The following is a 19479-nucleotide window of genomic DNA, read 5'->3' on the forward strand; positions in this document are numbered from 1 at the left end:
ATTTTCTACTGCTTAGCCCTAAAAATCTAGAAATGTTTATAATTTTCATCATTGATAATATTTTTCCATGAATAATCATCACCTCCTCTTCACATTGGCTGCATTTGAGAGCTCAGACAATCCACTAATCCTCTCCTCAAAAAACCTTGCTCCCCTACACCAGGACTTCAATGGAGACAAACCTATCTTCAGAGAGATCCAAGTTTCTTTAGCACGCCATCTGTTTGGCAGTCTCTTGAGATAATTTTCTCTGCCTGATTTCTCTGAAGTGAGAGGCATTACATTTGCCTCCATACCCATTTCATTTGCTTTTTTTTTTATCATCTTATCATGCCACTGAACTACCCATTTCCTTGAGTTTTTTTCTTCTCTTTCAAAGTCACTGTTTTGCAGTTATTCAATAAAATCAGAAATGCCAAGAGCTTCTTTTTCTATTTTCCTGTATTATGAAAGAGCTTTTAGCACACTCCACCGGACTTTAAACTACTTAAGAGAAAAAGGCATCCTGAAAAGAAATGCTCTTTACTTTATGATTTTCCTATGTTCTTTTCTTCAGCTGGCTTAAAAAGAAGAGAAGCATTTTCTGATTCCTATATTTGCTCGAGCATTTTAGAAATACTTCTTTGCTCGATGTACTTCAATTTTTAAAAAGCTGCTATGTACCTGGTGCAGTTTGTTTTTTTAAGTCATGACTATAAGGGCTTTTCTATGGCCAACTCTTAGGTCTCATTTCAAAAAAAAAAAAAAAAAAGGGCCAATCAATTCTTTGCCAGTATCATATCAATTATCTTATCAGTATACTACCTGAATTCAATCTACTAGGAGTTTTTATAAATTTTTAATAAAAATGTGAATTAAATGCATTAAAACATGTAACATTGAAAAATACTCTACCATTCAACCACTCTTCATCTCTCCACACTTACAACTGGAATTTCTCCTCTCCCAAATATTGCAAATTTGCTCCAGATTATCACTTTCAATCTGTTTTCCTACTTGGGGATTTTTCTCATTTATATAAACTTAGGTTTCATTAAATGCAAATTTTTCTTGAGGGTAGGCTAAGCATCTATAGACTCTTACATTCTCATAAATGAACACTTATTAGGCACCTGTATGAATTCAATCCATTAACTGTTAAGGTAAAAAGACTCATTAAATCCTTAGTCTGGTAATATAATATAGAATAAAAAGAATTAGAACCTCAATTCCACGTTAGTTAAAATGACTGTTGAAACCACAACCATGCGTTCTCTATTTAATGAAAATGGGTGAAAAGTGGCATTAGTAGTTTTGAGAACATAAATGGGAGAATGTCATCAAAAGATGTGACTGCTCATCAACCCACTAACTGGACTCAGGCACTGGGAGTGTGGGTTCCGCTTGCCTTTCCTGGTCCCAGAGGCGGCTCCTTGAGATGGTGGTGTGGTGTTGAGAACACTGCCTGGTATATGTTACTGAGCCCAGTTAGGGTCTCTTTATACATCTGTAAGATTTGGGGTGGGGGTGGGGATCCGTTAGTCTTGCTGCCACCCAAGACAAGCCTGTATGTAAGTTCCCTTTGCTGTTAATGAAACTGTCACCTACCAAACGGGAGTGGCCTGCCTCTTTCTTTGGTCTCAGCCTGACCTCTCTGCCCTCTGCCTTTATGGGCTGGTTTCAGGTTACACCAGGGAAGCTCCTGGGAGAATTATATACCAACAAAGGAATTATTCGCTAGCCCACTTTGTTGAGAAAAATGAGGGACGGGTGCCTGGGTGCCTTTGTTGATTAAGCATCTCTCTTCTGCTCAGGCCCTGATCCCAGGGTCCTGGGATGGAGACCCAGGTCAGGCTTCCTGCCCAGTGGGGAGTCTGCTTCTCTCCCTCCCCATGCTCCTGCTCTCCTCAATATCTTTTTTAAAAAATATCTTTTTTTAAAAAAGGAGGGAGAAGGGACGCCTGGGTGGCTCAGTTGGTTAAGCAGCTGCCTTCGGCTCAGGTCATGATCCCAGTGTCCTGGGATCGAGTCCCACATCGGGCTCTTTGCTCAGCAGGGAGCCTGCTTCTCCCTCTGCCTCTGCCTGCCATTCTGTCTGCCTGTGCTCGCTCTCTCCCCCTCTCTCTCTCTGATAAATAAATAAAATTTAAAAAAAAAAAAAAAAGGAGGGAGAAAATGTAGAACATGTACATGTCAATTACCATAACACTTAAGGTACATCTATACTTTATTTCATCATGAAGTTGATTTCTGTCTAAGTCTGTTCACTGAAAGAAGTACTTAGGCTTTTTCCCCTTATTATTAGCATTGGGATTTAAGAGAGGATCTACTTCACTTAGAAGTATATGGTACTTACTAAATACTAAATAAGTATTAATTTCATTCATCTTTATTTAAAAATTGCTTAGATCAATGTACTCCTTTCTGTTCTCTGTGAAATACTAATACTGCCTGCAAAAATGATTCTGTGATGAACTAAGTCTGGGAACTGCCAGATTAAACAGGGCTTAACTGCCTTCTGTTCTACAGAATTTTGCAGGGTCTTTAATATTTGAATGTGCATTATAATGATCTAAGATAGGGATATGTATTCCCCAAAGACATCTGAGTACAGAGTACATTCCTTTTTAATTTATTTTTTCTTATAATTGACATACAATGTTACATGTTTCAGGTGTACAACACAGTGATTTGACTGTTCTGTACATCACTCAGTGCTCATCTGGCTAAGTGTAGTCACCCTCTGTCACCATATGGTATGACAGTGTTATTCACTATATACCGTATGCTGTACTTACATGCCCTATACTGTACTCTTCGTGACTTATTCATTAAAGATTTTATTTATTTATTCATTTATTTAGAAAGAGAAAAAATGCAAGGGTGGGGGTAAGAGCAGAGGGTTAGGGAGAATCTCAAACGAACTTTGCTCTGAGTGCAGAGCCCCCATGCGGGACTCAATCTCATGACTCTGAGATCATGACCTGAGCTGAAAACAAGAACTGGATACTTAACCAATGGAGCCACTCACACACCCCTCGTGACTTACTTATTTAATAATGGGGTTTTGTACTTCTCAGGCCCCTTCCCCCACTTCACCTACCCCCCCCAACCCCTGCCCTCAGGCAATCACCAATTTGTTCTCGGTATTTATGAGTCTGTTTCTCAGTGTGTGGTGGTTGTTGTTTGTAATGCTTGCTTCAAGCAACACCAATACTCCCAGACCAGTTTTAGGGAGAGCTGATTAATCTGAAGAGCAAGGGAGAAAGAAATTTAAAATAAGCGTCAGCAGGATGATGCTAACAGCATCAGGAAACAGGAGAGACAAGTGTGTAACGGAGGACTGTTTCATTCTGCACAGAGTGAGGCTCCTTTCTCTCGGGCAGAAATGAGCAGTATAGATGAGAGTCAGGAGAGAGGTCAGGGCTGAGGTTATTGATTATTATTGATTAAAACTTTGATCTATGACAATCCCTCATGAGATGGATCACAAGTAGCCTTTTACGAATATTAGTTAAAATACCAGGTTTACAAAAGATTTACATTTTCAAAGAAAATAAAGGGTTTTAAAACTTTTCTGAAAAAAAAATACAGACTTTGCTGTATGTCATGATTTGAAGACAGTTTATTTTCTCAGCAATTGGTGAGTCAATGAATACTTTGATAAATCTGCGAGTGGAGACTGGGCTTCCAGCTCCTCAAATCAATAGGAGGAGGCAGCCCATCCCCACATGGGAGTACGAGTTTAATTCCCGAAATAGAAAAGGGGAGAGAAGTCTTGTGAGGGTTTGGGTGAAAGGAAGGAGACAGGAAAGGAGGAAGAGGAAGACATGGGATCGCAGGGACACGGAATGAAGACTGCCAAGTACACTGTCACACGTTGTAGAACAGAATTCACCTCCATGCCCCACGAACTGAAAAAAGTTTGCTTTTTGCTTAATGTGGTTTGATTTTTTTTTTTTAAAGAAATGAATTTTTTCTTTGGCAGATTACCAAGACAGCATCTATGTGTATGAAAAGAAATGGGAGAGTCAAGATCCAGGTGACCCCTTGAATGGACTTTGTTGGCTACCTGCCCAACATCTGTTTCCCTCCTTCTGTTTTCCTGTCAGGACTCTGTTTGCCTCACGTAACCAAGCAACAGGATCCAGAGGAAGCTAACCCCATCTGCACGCAGCTCAGGAGGAGATACTGGTTTGTCTAATCCAAACGCAACATTCCCCTTGCTGGGTTTGAGGATGTACATGTGACCCACTTCTGGCCACTGAGACTGCATGATGGAGAATTTAGGGGAAGTTTTCCCAACTCCTGAGAAATGTACTCAAGAAGAGACAATCATTCCTTTTCCTCTGGACATTTTCACATCTGGACGTGATAGCTAGAACAGCTTCAACCACAGAGCAGCCAGTCTGAGGAAGGCAGAGGCAAGGTTAGTACGGAGCCTGGATGATGGCCAACCAGGGGCCTGCCCTACTCCTGTTATGTGAAGTCATCGATGTGCCTAGTATTTAAAGCAGTTTAAGAATTTTGTTTCTGGCAGGCAAAAGTATGTGAACTAATGTATGCCTATAATAACATCAGTCTAATTGCATTCTGAAAAAGCTTTCCCAGGTAGGAGAGAAAAGAGTGCTGTGAAGCCCAGCCTGACCTAAATATTTCATAATCTGCAGCCAATCTAACCTAGGTCATTATACTCTTTAAAAAATGTTTTTATAACTGCTATGCCCACCCGCTGATCCTCTCCAAAGGCATTTTATGCGCTATTATATCAGTCGGGGTCTTCAGAAAAACAGAACCAATTGTGTGTGTGTGTGTGTGTGCGCGTGAGTGTGTGTGTGTAGACAGATACATAAATGATGAATTTCAGTCCAAAATCTGCAGGGTGGAGACCCACGGAAAAGCTAATGCTGCAGCTGAAGTGTGACGGAAGTCTTACTGAAATATCCCTTCTTCCCAGGGAGAGACCAGCATTTTTGCTCTATGCAGGCCTTCAACTGACTGGGCGAGGCTCACCCACATTATGAAGGGCAATCTGCTTTACTCAGAGTCTACCAATTTAAATATAAATTTCATTCAAAAACATCCCCACAGAACACATGCAGAATGATATTTGATAAATGTCTGGTAACATGGCCCTGCTGAGCTGACACATAACATTAACCACTACAACTACTGTTTTAAGTTCCTAACCAATTTCCAGGGACTTCATCACACTCTGGGCATATCCAAGGCATTATGTCAAGCACAGATGAATGTAGAAGCCAGATAGGAAGGAGTGGATGGGCAGAAGGTGCAGACAAATGAGCAGACTCCCAGGGTCCTGCTTCAGAAGGCAGTGGTGGTTTGAAAGAACAGTGGGATTAAAGGCTGAGGTGGACAACTGACACGGCCCAGTCCAGACAGGAGCACTTACAAGCACGTATGGAGAGACTAGACCCTCCTCCTCCCAACTTTTGGGCTGCTTTAATGCTTCTCTTCCAATATAAGTAATCTATTTTTCTTTAGACAGTGCCCTGGACGTTCTCCAGAAAGCACTCAGGAGGAATAAAGATCTAGGAAATGAAATTTGTAGACTGGCAATGCTTTTGAGATTTCATATGTTAGTTTTAAGATTGCTCATTAGTATTAACAAACTCAGGAGAACAGAATGACCCACCTTTTCCTAGAATCTTCAGAGTTGAATTATTACCAATTTTTCTATAAATACATCTTTTCCTTGCATTTGCTATACACTGAGACTGCAGACTGCATATTTTTGCTGTTACAAATTTCACTATTTGGCCAGCTTCTGTATTTTCTAAGATCTGGGTATTGTTAATATAAATGAAGCTTTCATAAAGAGAGTGTGAATTTTGGAATAACTGTTTTGCCTGGAAGATGAGAGTTGGTACCTATCATTAACTGCAGCCCTACAGAGTACCTACTTAACTGAGCCACCCTGACACCCCAAATTAAACCAATTTAAATATTTAGTCAAACATCCAATGTGGCGCCATCATTTTCCAAGTTTAGAGCTTCCATGGGCAGCTAGGCTTTAGTAACCAAATGTGTACAATGGCCGTGGACTGGAGGAAAGCTGTGCGCGCTGCTTTATTGTGAATGCAGAATTTCCTCAAAAGAATTTTCCTCTAAGCCCTTCTTTTGCACTATCTTTTCAGCTCTCGAGCTCACTGGCTGCCAATAATCACGCTGTAGCATTCAACTTTGACCTGACAGAAGCACTATTTGCTCTGATCGGTGCTCTGGCTTGCAAGCAAGCATTATTTTACTGTAAGGATGATTTCAGGCAGATCACGGCAGCTCTGGCAAACTATCTGGCCATACTGTACACAAAATGTTCATAGGCCAACTTTGCCAACTCTTCCCATTTCCCAAAGGCTACCACTGAAGCTCCTTGTAATACAAACATGTTAATTATCACATCTTTTCAGCGAAAGTCATTCTGAGTCTATGGAGTGCAATTATCAATTACCCATACACTCACTCAAAAGGACATAGGACTATGTCCGAGACCTTCACGCTAATTCCTTCAGCATTTCTTGAATACCCACTGTGTTTTAGACATTGTGTTTTAGGGGGCCCCAGATGAGGAGAAATGATCCTGCCTCTCCAAGAAATCCGGTGGAATGGCCATAAGATAATCAGGTGAATGTCGTAAGTGACATACTGGAAGCAATCAGTTCCAGACTTGGGGAGAGAATTAGGGGCTATTTTACTGGGGATGGAGGGTATTTCTTAAAACAGTGAGAAAGGTCCAATTTTATGTTTTGAGCCGCTTTGGATCCACAGCGTGCTTACATCTTTCGTACTTCAACTCTGGTTCATAAAAACAATAGCCAATAATAACATGGGAAACAAGGCTTTTGCATATATATATATATATATCAGGCATAAAGTGGTCAGGCTGCAGGAGACGTACAGAGCTTACTTTGTGTTGGGACACTCGGTGGGATATGGATTGTGTGACCACTTGGCAAAGTGCGTACAATGTGGGACACTGAAAAGTCACAGGCTAAACGAACGGTATCTCCCTAATCACTAAGAGTTGAATAATACTTGTTTTAGCAGTGAGGATATGTAGGGACACCTGGGTGGTTCAGTTGGTCAAGTGTCTGCCTTTGGCTCAGGTCACTCCCAAGGTCCTGGGATTGAGTCTTGCATCCGGTTCCCTGCTCAGTAGGAATCAGCTTCTCCCTCTCCCTCTGCCACTGGCCCCTGCTCACATCCTCTCTGGCTCTCTGGCTCTCAAATAAATAAATGAAATCTTAAAAAAAAAAAAAAAAAAAGAACAGTGAGGATATATAGAAATTTCTGGGCTTATTTTTAGAGCTTTTGACTCTAATTCCAACAGTCACATCACCAATTGGAGGCTCAAATGCCAAAGAGAAGTAATAATAATCACACACACACACACACACACACACACACATACACACACACACACACACGTATGTGCCAGCACAAACACATATATAATATCCATTAAATTGTTGTGATGATGGAATTTCAAAAAATACTAAAAGCACTGGCACATATTGGTTCTCAGCTCTGTTAGCTGACTCTAGGCCTAAAAATTCCATACACTGGCCTTTGACTTTAATCTCTAGAAAACTGAGGTCAGGCTTCTCACCCATGTAACTGTTGCCTTCTCTAATTTCCAACCCTGGGTGACTTGACTTCAGGATATCTGTAAAACTGAAAAGGTATGCAGTCTTTGAAGTGGATGGTATTATCCTACAATGTGCCAGCTGCTTTGATCCTTTAATTGTAATGATATAGTTCTAGGACAGCATGTGACAGAAGTCAACAGATTATTTTTCTCATTCTTTTATTCTTTACTTGTACTATTTCCAGCTCTCTAACAAAGAAGGGATTTCAAAATACTCAGTTATCCAGGATCCCTGAGGGGAGGTTTCACTGTATCTCAGGAGTGGGTCCAGAGGAATTATCCCAACCCATAACTAGGCTCTATGAGGATGGCCAATGACAGAGCAAGGGCCTGAAGTGACAAAAATAAAATAAAAAATAAAGGACCAAATTATGTTACCAATTTAAGACATATGGAAAAGGTCCCTCTGTTTCCTCTAACAAATACTACATAGGAAGAGGCATAACTTCTGTACAAAAAAAGGACTCCTCACAAGCGTGCAACAGTCCTGTGGTAGACTGTAAACACGGACACAAACTATCCCATCCTTCCATCCACATTCTTTGGTCGAGCTCACCTACAACTTGGCTGGCTCCAGGACTCGCTCCGACTGGCCTTTAGTAAACATGACATAGCAGATGTTTGCAAAGCCCTTGTTCTCAGAGGCTCCTCCATTTGCTGCTCTTAGGAACCTTGCTACAACCTTGTGAACAAACCCAGCCTATTCTGCCACATGGTGAACAATTTGCAGCAAGGGCAACCTGACCTCCAGCTGACTTTTTGCCAAGTGCTAACCAGGTAAATGAGCCCAACCCAGACCAGCCAGCTCCAGTAGATGCAGCCCAGACTAGAGAAACTGCCCAACAGACCACAGGACAATGAGAAAGAACACTTATTGTTTTAAGTCAGTACGTTTTCAGGTAGTTAGCAAAAGCTAAGTGATAGGGAGGCCTGGGTGGCTCAGTCAATTAAGCCTCTGCCTTTGGCTCACGTAATGATCACAGGGTTCTGGGATCGAGTCCCACACTGGGCTCCTTGCTCAGCGGGGAACCTGCCTCTCCCTCTGCCCACTGATCCCCCTGCCTGTGCTCTCTCTTGTCTGACAAATATATAAAATCTTTAAAAAAAAAAAAAAGCTAATTGATAAAATTACATATTGTTTTTTGATTGCCCTATATAAATACATTGTGTATATGTACATGTATACTGTCTTCTAGAAATGAGCACAAAGACCATAATATTTTTTTAAAGATTTATTTATTTGCCACAGAGAGAGAGAGAGACAGAGAGAGAGGGAACACAAGCAGGGGGAGTGGGCAAAGGGAGAAGCAGGCTTCCCGCTGAGCACGGAGCCTGATGCAGGGCTTGATCCCCAGACCCTGGAATCATGACCTGAGCTAAAGGCAGACGCTTAACAACTGAGCCACCCAGGTGCCCCAAAGACCTTAATAGTAACTTGCTAAATATTCACAGCTTATTTCATTGTCATCCAAGAGAAGGAAAAATGTCATTACTCAGTGATGTCAGAGTGTTTCCAGTGTTGTTCTCTTTATAGCAATATTTGTAACTTTTCCAGAGTAAAAGGTCTAGATTTCATTAGATTGTCAAAGGTGCTCATGAACACAATAGGTTAAGATCTGATGCTTAAAGGGGTAGTTCTAGTATGAGGGAAGAGTGTTGGAAAATGAGATGAGCTTGATTTCTAGATAACAAGCCTAAGTTACTATCCTGATAGTTGAAACGTAGAACTATGCAAGGAAAATTAAATACATTTTGCCAGTATTTCATGAATAAATTCATTATTACTTTGACTTACTATCTCAACATTATTGAAAAGATCATCAAACACACACGTGTGCATTCTAAATTTTCACGACAGTGCCTGCCTCCAAAATTTTCCAGGACTTTCTTCACTTTCAAATATTGCCACTTTGTAACAGAAATTCCAACATTTGATTCTAAATGAAAATTTCCAGGTTTCTTCTCAAGTCCAGAACAAAAATCTTTTTTTTTTTTTTGTAGATTAAGCGTCCCAATTTTTTTTTTTTTTAGAAATCAAGTTATAAGAGGTTATGATCTTGAAAGATAAATAACCCAACTAAAAATGGAAAAATTCTCTAAAGAAGATATACAAAATAGCCAATAAGCACATGGAAAGATGTTCAACAGCATTGGTCATTAGGGAAATATAAATGAAAACCACAGTGAGCCACCACTTCACACCCACTAGGATGGCTATAATCAAAACAATGGAAGATTACAGATGTTGTCAAGGATATGGAGAAATTGGATCTCTCATGCATTGCTAATGAAAATGTAAAATGGTGAAGCTACTTTAGAAAACAATTTGGCAGTTCCTCAAAAGTTAAAGAGTTACCAAATGACCCAGCAGTTCTACTCCTAGGTATATATCCATGAGAAATGAAAACATATAATTCACCCAAAACTCATGCATGCATATTCATAGCACCATTATTCATAATAGCTAAAAGGTGGGAATGACCCAATGTCTATCAACTGATGAATGGAAAAGTTGTGGTATATCTATACTATAGTGGGATATTATTCATCCAAAAAAAGAATGAAGGACTATCACCTCATTCAATGTGGATGAAGCTTGAAATCATCATGGTAAGTGAAAGAAACCAGGCACAAAAGACCACACAGTGTCTGATTCCAGTTACCTAAAACATCCAGAAGAGACTAGTCTATAGAGAAAGAAAGTAGATTAGCGGTTACTCGGGACTGAGAGACGGGAAGGGAATGGGGAATGACAGCTAATGGATATGGAATTTCTTTTAGGTGCGATGAAAATGTCCTAAAATTGATTGTGGTGATGATAGCACAGCTCTGAAAACACTAAAAAGCACTGAATCATGCACTTTAAGAGGGTGAAGTTAATAGTGTCAGAATCTTATCTCAATAACGCTGTTAAAAATTTTGTTTATGATCTTAATTAGGAACACTAATTTACTGCATTAGATTTTGAGTTTTTCACTTCAATATACAATAGTTGCCCCGGGTTTGCCCCATCCCTGCCATTTGGGACTGGGTTTCCAGCTACTGGCAAATTGCCCGGCCACTGTCACTGAAATAAAGTTAGCTGCTGGTCAGCACAGCTTTAGGGAATGTTCCTACTGCTCTATTCTTGATGGAGGCAGGGCTAGGCACCTGTGTGACCTCTCCCAGCCTACCACCCACACTCTTTTTCCCATAAGAAGGATTTTACCATTCTTGCCTAGGGTCTTAGTGGAACTGGACTCTCTCTATGCTTCTGGAGCACTGGTATCCAGTGCTTCCCTTTGTCAATAAGCCAGTAAGCTGGACAGGCCCTGCTCATCTTCACCTTCCAGCTCCATTATCCTGGGGTTGGGTCAGGTATGCTTACTTCCTCCACCGCCAGATGAATTTCTAGTATAATCCAGTGGGTCTGAGCTTTCTCTGTACTTCGAGTGAAGCCCCTGGCCCACTCCCCATCTCTATCTTCTTCATCACATACCTAAGATCTTGACTCCGACGTGAATTCAACCCGATTCACTATGTCCCTGCTACCAGGGTTCGGCCTCCACCGTCACTATCCTAATCTTAGTCACCAAGAAGCAGCCACTTTTCCACCACCCATTCTCCTCTACCACACAATGGATTAATTCATGTTTGTCCCACCTCTCCTTAGGGAAAGGGTCACAAGGCCTCCAAATATGAGTGACATACACGAGGTAAGAACTGCAGCATCTAAAGAGGGTTTTACCCCCATCTAAAGAGGGTTTTACCCCTGCTGATTGTTGCTGCATCAAAATGAAGCCTACTGCTGCCATATCAGCCAATCTGTCAAGGATATGGAAATCCAGATATTTAAGTAAAACGTCCTAATTTATAAAATTTGGTTCAATTTCTTTTATTCTTTTTATTTTAAATAATTTTATTTAAATTCAAGTTAGTTAATATACAGTGTAGTATTGGTTTCAGGGGCAGAATTTAGTGATTCATCCTAAACGAATCTCATATACATACATACAAACCTCAGTGCTCATCTCAACAAGCACCCTCCTTAATGCCCATCACCCATTTAGCCCATCCCACCCACGTCCCCTCTAGCAGCCCCCAGTTTGCTCTCTATGATCAATTAATGAAAAAAAACATTGTGAAGACCAAAGAAAACCTATCTGTAGGGCAACTTTAACTCAAGAACCACCACTGTGGTTCTGCCCGACCAATGTTCTGCCCGACCAATGTTCCATTCTCCCAGCAGCATTCTCCCAGTCTGCATTCTGCCACAGTGGGCTCACACTAACAGTTCTGACAAAACAGTTCTCAAGGGCCAAAAGAAAAACATGGAACGAATTTGTAGGTATAGATAGTTATAAATATACAAAATGTTAACTTTATAAACACACAAGAGATAGGGTTATTTTGATGTCTCAGGTGAAATCCCATAGAGAACATACGTGGACCCCACAAGAAGGCTGCATGGTCACTTCCAAAAGAAGACTCTCTCCAATGAGCAAATCAAAGTTCTAATTTTTCTTGTTTGAGACAGTCTTTGATAATGACAAGATGAACCTCTGAAAAAGTTATCTAAAGAAATCCAAAACAATACAAAATACTTACACTTAAAAGTCCGGGTTTCAGAGTAATATTATAGAGTTCATTCAATACAACACGTTCATTCTCTAATAGATGGCAACTGAGTATCGGAGTGGGCCAAATCTCTGCTGGAATTTTTACTTCCATGCACCATTTTACTGGACTAGTTTAAATACAATGCCTTATTTCATTCTTCTTCTAAACCAGACCAAAGTGGATTCCTAAGTTGATCCCTCATGGCACATTCAGCTCACTTATGCAAAATGTAGTGTTAGTCGCTGCAATATAGAATTTCTGCTAAAGCAGATTAATTTAGTTTTATTTTCTAGGCACCAGGCATTGTTCGAAGGTAATGATATGGCTGTTAAGACTTTTTCCTTACAAAAACAAAAAATTCAAATGATGAGTAGCTTGGTATTTAGATTTGCATGCTTCAAACAGCTGCATAGGGTATACTGTATACCCTAATAAGTCTTAGAGGTGATAAAATTTGAATTTATAGTTCGTGGAAGGAAAGGTAATCCTAGGTAGGTATCCACTAGAATAGGCAATATATAAAGAATTAACACTATAATACAAAAGAATGCAACTGGGCCACTTTCTCACACCATTCACAAAGATAAACTCAAAATGGATTAAGGACCTACATGTAAGACCTGAAATCATAAAACAGCTAAAACAAAATATAGGCATATATAAACTCTTGGATATCAGCCTTGGTAATATTTTTCTGGATCTAGCTCCTCAGTTCAGGGGAACAAAAGCAAAAACAAATATTTGGGACTACATCAAACTAAAAAAGCTTTTGCACAGTGAAATCATCAACAAAACAAAAAGGCAACTTAGTGAATAAAAGAAGATATTTTCAAATGGTATATCCAATATAGGGTTAGTATCCAAAATATATGAAGACTTTATACAACTCAACATAAGAAACAAAACAAAGTTGACTGAAAGATGGGCAGAGGAGCTGAATAGACATTTTTCCAGAGAAGACACACAGATGGCCAACAGAAACATGGAAAGACACTCAACATCATTAATCATCAAGGAAATGTAAAGCAAAACCACAATGAGATGTTACCTTATGCTGGTCAGAATGGCTAGTAACAAAAAGTCAAGAAATAGCAAAGTGTTGGTGAGGATGTAGAGAAAGGGGAGCCCTTGTGTACTCTTGGTGGTAATGGAAATTAGTGCAGCTACTGTGGAAAAGAATATGGAGTATCCTCAAAAAATTAAAATACTAGGAAAAAAATTAAAATACTAGAAACACTATATAATCCAGTAATTCTAATTCTGGGTATCTACCTAAAGAAAATGAAAACACCAATTCAACAAGATATATGCACTCTTATGCTCATTGCAGTATTATTGATAATAGCCAAGATATGGAAGCAAACAAAGAGTCCAATGATAGATGAATAAAGAAGATGTAGTGTGTGTGCACACACATGGGCACGCTCATACGCGTGCGCATGCCACACACACACACACGATGAATATTACTTAGCCATAAAAAAAGAATGAAATCTTATCATTTGGGACAACATCCCCTAGTGGGCATTATACTAAATGAAATAAGTCAGACAAAGGGAAATACTGTATGATTTTACTTATATGTGGAAACTAAAAAAAAAAACGAAACAAATGAACCAACAAACAGAAGAAGACTCATACAGACAGAGATCAAACTGCTGGCTGCCAGAGGGGAGGGAAATCACGGGAAGTAGGTGAAGTAGGTAAAGGAGATTAAGAGGTACAAACTTCTAGCTATAAAATAAATAAGTTATAGGAATAACAAGTACAACATAGGGAAGATAGCAAATTATTGTAGTAATTCTTTATTGTGACAGATGATAACTACACTTATCATGGCGAGCATATAATAATGTATATAATTGTCAGATAACTATTTGCACACCCAAACATTTTTTTTTTAATTTTATTTATTTATTTGACAGAAAGGGAGAGACAGTACAAGTAGGCAGAGTGGCAGGCGGAGGGAGAGGGAGAAGCAGGCTCCCTCCTGAGCAGAGAGCCTGATGCGGGGCTTGATCCCAGGACTCTGGGATCATGACCTGAGCTAAAGGCAGAGGCTTAACCCACTGAGCTACCCAGGCGCCCCACCCACCTGAAATTAATGTAATACTGTATGTCAGCTATACCTCAATTAAAAATAATAAAAAGAACTAACATTATATATAATATACATACATAGGGATATATAGTTTTTATATGTGTGTGTGTGTGTGTGTGTGTGCGCAGACATAAAATTTAAAGCAGGAAGAAATTATAGTCAAATTCTGCTGGTGAATGCTTACCTGGTATATCCACATTATCTTTATTAATTATCATTTCTCCGCTCATAAGGCTTATGGTCTTTACCATCTTTTGCTGGAGTTGGAGGCAATGCTAAATTAGCATTTATCATGAAATGCTATTTCATGAACTTAGTTTTTAAAGAAAAATAATGAGAGTAAGTCTAAGCATAGGCTGACCAAATAATTAAACCTATCCTCAAAAGAAATGAGAGGTCTGGGGCGCCTGGGTGGCTCAGCTAGTTGACCATCTGATCTTGGTTTGACTGAGGTCATGCTCGCAGGGTCATGGGATCGAGCCCTGCAAGAACATGGAGTCTGCTTGGGATTTTCTCTCTCTCTCTCACTGCCCCACCCTGCTGCCCTCAAATCAATCAATAAATCTTTAAAAAAAAAAAAAGGAAATAAAAGGTCATGAAAGGTCAAATACACTTCAAAGATCACCTAGAGTCTACTATTTACATAAGAGGAAAACCTACTTAAACATCTGCGGGTTTCTGTTTGCTCATCTGTACCATGGATGGTGAGTCCAAACTACTGCTCAGATTTCTTCTAAATCTAACATCGGACGACGGATTTTCCCATCAAACCCTAATGTTTCACTAGGATTCTGCCTCCATCTCTCCTATCTAAAGACTCAGAAAGTATTATCATAAGTAAGGAAAAACACTATGCTGAATAAACACTCCATGCTGCAGTTGGCTACTACAGATAAATCAACGTCTACAAATAGGCACATCCCCCACTCCGCCACATCTCCCCCACCCCACCTCCCAACATCGCCATAGGGCCAGGATTGCCCAAACTTCAGTCATTTGGGTTTCATGTCAAATCTGAGCACCACCTATATTTTTATTCACTTAAAAATGGAACTTAAGGTAGCTGGGTTTTTTTAATATTAGTCATATCCTCAACGATTATAAGCTGGATTGTCCTAGCTTTATGTACTTTTTCCTAATAAAATTTGAAATAAACACATAGTCTATAAATAAAGAAAAATTCCACCAAGTACCATCAAGAATTGAGTTGTATACCCTCAGTGGTATACATACTAAATTTTGGAAAATACCAGAGCAGCTAATGAAAAGGATATATAATATGTTGGCCTAGAATATATAAGATTTTGCTTTTAAAGGAACCTAACACAGTAACATTTCCATTGCATTTATTAGGATAGAAAAATCAACTGTTATTTCCATTACCCTTTCATTAGTTAGAGAATCTGATTCCATAGATTATTTTAAAAAAGGGATAATAGGACCACCAGTTAATGGGTAGAGTTTTCGTTTTACACATGAATTAGCATAAATCCCACTCTCGTCATGCCAAGTGTTGATGCCAAATCTTTTGGAACCATCAAGATCAGTGAACTGAGAACGGCATTTTCTGTGGACTATTGAATAATCATCTTGACAAGGATAATCCTATTGGGTGGGGGGAAGAAAGAGAAATAATATTGAATGTCCAAAATATGTAAAAACGAGTGATTTCTAAAAGCTTATCTTCAACATGTTAGTCTTATTATGATCCATGTTTAATTTTCGCACAATTAACTTAATATCTCAAATTACAAATGTCTCAATGAAAAAATGGCTACTACATTTATAAATACTTTAATTCTAAAAGAAGCCTCTAGTTCATGGTTGTTCTATTTATAAAACTCAAAAGATAAATTGTTATACACGTAAAACTTTGTAAACCATAAATACTGGCCCAAAGAACAACTTAAAGTTTATGATCACCTATATAAGACCAAAACAATTATAATTTAAACTACCATTCAATAACTTTTTAAAGTTAATATAAATTATAATCATTCCAAAGAGTAATATCTTGGGTTGGATCTTTAGTAGTTGCTATCAAGTTGTAAATGCCAAACTTAAAGATTCATTCTTCCAAGAAATGCTGATAACCCAGCATCCTGTTTAAGGTATTTATCCTTAAAGTACTTCATAGAAGCTTCTATTTTGATAAAATAAGGCACTCTCATTGACCATTTCCCAAAGGAAATATTGATTCTCTCAAATTACATCAAGGGTAATGGTAGACAAGGAACATAAAGCCCTTGGACTGATTATCTAATTTCTGCTTCAAATTGGTACTAATTTTAAAGCACTAACACAATATTAAAATTAAATCACTAGAACTATAAAACAATGAAAGAACTCCAAAATAGATTCTAATCTTAGGTTGGCCTTATTGAAAATAATTGAAAATTTTAACCATGTATTCAACCATAACAATAATCATAGGGTCAATGGATTTACTGTCTATTATGGGTTGGGCACGGTAGTTGAGTGTTTATATCTTTTAATCCATGGCAGAACCCTGACATAGGAATTATTGCTCCCACTTTACATATAAGAAAAGACAATTTGCTTAAAATCTCAGAGAAAAAGGATTTAAAGAATGTCAATATTAAGCAACTCAGCCAGGACTTCAAACTATCTATCTAATTTTAAGATCCATTATCCCTCCAGTACCCTCAGGAAATCCTCAAAAAGTAAGAGATGAAAAGAAATACAAATGACAAAATCGTAAAACTACATTACACCCACGTTTCTTTCTATAGTTTGGGCTTTTGTTTTTCATAGTCAGAGTCTAATATCTTTGGAGCTTGTATGTTGGTTTTGGTCCAGTAGAGGCCCTTTCATGAGATTTGGGCATTACTGGCCAAACCCGCCTGCTCACAGGGAGCAGGATCTGCTCATTCCTAGGCCAGCTTCTGTCAAATGGAAGGGAGCTTCAAATGCAGGATTGATGTGTTCCTCTAGCATCTCCTAAGCAGACAGGATGATTTATTTTGATCAGGTGAGTGACAAGCGTAAACGTGATGTTTTTTAAGAAAAGGATTCTGGCAGCAAGAAGGTAGTGAAGACCAAAGGTAAAAGGGACCAGATTCCAGAACTATAATTACAATTAGAATAAGAATTCACAAGTCATCAACCGGTGTGGATAAACGAAATGTGGTCTATCCACACAGTGAAATATTATTTGGCAACACAAAGAATAAAATAATAAAATAGTGACAGATGCTGTAGCACAGGTGAACCACGAAAACAGGCTAAGTGAAAGAAACTAAACCAAAAGAATACACATTGCATGATTCCTTCTACAGAAAGTAACTTTGCAAGGGACTGGGGGAAGGGGAGAATAAGGAGAGACTGTTAATGGGAGCAGTGGCCAGTTCTACGTGTCAGCTTCACTAGACCACAGGTCATCCCAACATTTGGCTAAACATTATTTCTGAGTTGTGCCTGTGAGGGTGTTTCTAGATGAAATCAGCATTTGAATCTGTGGACTCAGTAAAGCAGTTGGCTGTCCCCAGTGTAGGTAAGTGGGCAACCTCAAATCTGTTGAGGGCCTTAATGGAAGAAAAAGGCAGAGGAAATAAGAATTCAGTCCCTCTTGCCTGATTGCTTGAGTTCAGACATAAATCTTATCCTGCTCTTGGTACTCGTGGTTCTCAGGCCTTCAGACTGGGACTGATTGCACCACCAGCTCTCCTGGGTTTCCAGCTTGCAGAGAGCAGACTGTGGGGCTTCTCAGCCTCCTTGCTGCATTAGTCAATTCCTTATAATAGATCTGTCTCTCTCTCTCCAAATATATAGATGGCTTCTCTCTGTAGAGAAACTTGATTAATACACATGGGGTTTCCTTTTAGGGGTGATGAAAATGTTGTCAAATTGAGTGTGCCGATGCTTTATGACTCTTTGGATATACAAAAACCACTGGATTGTACACTTTAAAAGGGTGAATTTTATGGCATGTGAATTATCTTAGTAAAGCTATCATTTTTAAAAAGTGGACAGTAGGGGTAAGCAATCCTGAAAGTTAGGAAAACTAGTTAAGAGATTGTTTCCTATTAACACGTATGGAATTAAGTCCCTCCCATTGTCAGAGGTGCATTGGTGAGCCAGCTCCCTACCAAAAAAAAGAAAATCCCACAAAACTTTACTCGTGATATTTGACAATTGATATGGCATAAATACCCCTGCTATGGAAGACTGAGTTACCAAAGCAAGGTCAGTGAACACTGAGTTGGGAAGACAAGAGCAGAATCAGCTCATGCAAGCTTTGAAACGTGACTCCAGCTCACCCGGAATCTACTTCTCCCATTTCCCATTGCGTGACGGTCATGCAGTTTGGGTAACTGATCCCACTCCAAAATGTAGCGGCAGCATCTAACCTATGACAATCACAATCACCTCACTCCTTTTTCAATGATAGTGACTGATCCGGTGTTGGGGCATATGGTTTGAGTTTGCCCAAACTCAAAACTCAAAGAAAAGCTCAAGACTTTTGCTCAGTGATTTGGAGGAAAGAAACTCTTTTTCCATTATTGGACATAAATGAGGAAGCATCCAGCCCAGACTGCTACTGGCAGCCCTCCCTCCAATCAGTTTAGCATGAAATCGACACCCATAAAAGGCAGATTTGAGAGTCAGTAAGAAGCATGATGACATTGCTGTATCACTCCTTTCCTGAAACCTGACTTTTCTTTTTTTTTTTTTTTAAGAATTTATTTATTTGACAGAGAAAGATCACAAGTAGTCAGAGAGGCAGGCAGAGAGAGAGAGAGAGAGGAGGAAGCAGGCTCTCTGCCAAGCAGAGAGCCCGATGTGGGACTCGACCCAAGGACCCTGAGATCATGACCTGAGCCAAAGGCAGTGGCTTAACCCACTGAGCCACCCAGGCGCCCCTGAAACCTGACTTTTCAAAAAAAAAAAAAAGTAAACCAATAGACTGCTTTTATTGTCTGGCCTGACCTGAGCTGGGTTTTATACAATCTGCTAAAAGTATCCTAACTAATATGTACCTGAATAATCTGCAATGTTGGAATACTGAGGTACTGAGAATGAGAGTAAAAAAAAAAAAAAAAGGGTGAGAACTAGGAAGTAGGACACATTTATATAGTAGGAGTAAAGGCAAGCAATGAATTTGTGACTA

The 19479-nt window shown here is 39.4% G+C and overlaps 1 protein-coding gene across 8 annotated transcripts in view; it reads right to left on the minus strand.

Annotated features, from left to right (window-relative positions):
- Positions 1–19479, minus strand: part of C12H9orf135 (chromosome 12 C9orf135 homolog) — a 166885-nt gene that overhangs the window by 32406 nt on the left and 115000 nt on the right. For 6 of the 8 annotated variants that reach the window (XM_032307509.1, XM_032307512.1, XM_032307515.1 and 3 more), the window contains one exon: positions 14434–15953. The exons of 1 other annotated variant lie outside the window; for it this stretch is intronic. In XM_032307509.1, coding sequence (XP_032163400.1) covers positions 15765–15953 — 189 coding nt within the window. In that variant the 3' untranslated portion in view covers positions 14434–15764. Of the gene's footprint in view, positions 1–14433; positions 15954–19479 lie in introns of those variants that run through there. One more of the 8 variants, XM_032307508.1, reaches the window with a different exon arrangement.

The sequence above is a fragment of the Mustela erminea genome, chromosome 12, assembly GCF_009829155.1.
Source record: "Mustela erminea isolate mMusErm1 chromosome 12, mMusErm1.Pri, whole genome shotgun sequence".
NCBI lineage: Eukaryota > Metazoa > Chordata > Mammalia > Carnivora > Mustelidae > Mustela > Mustela erminea.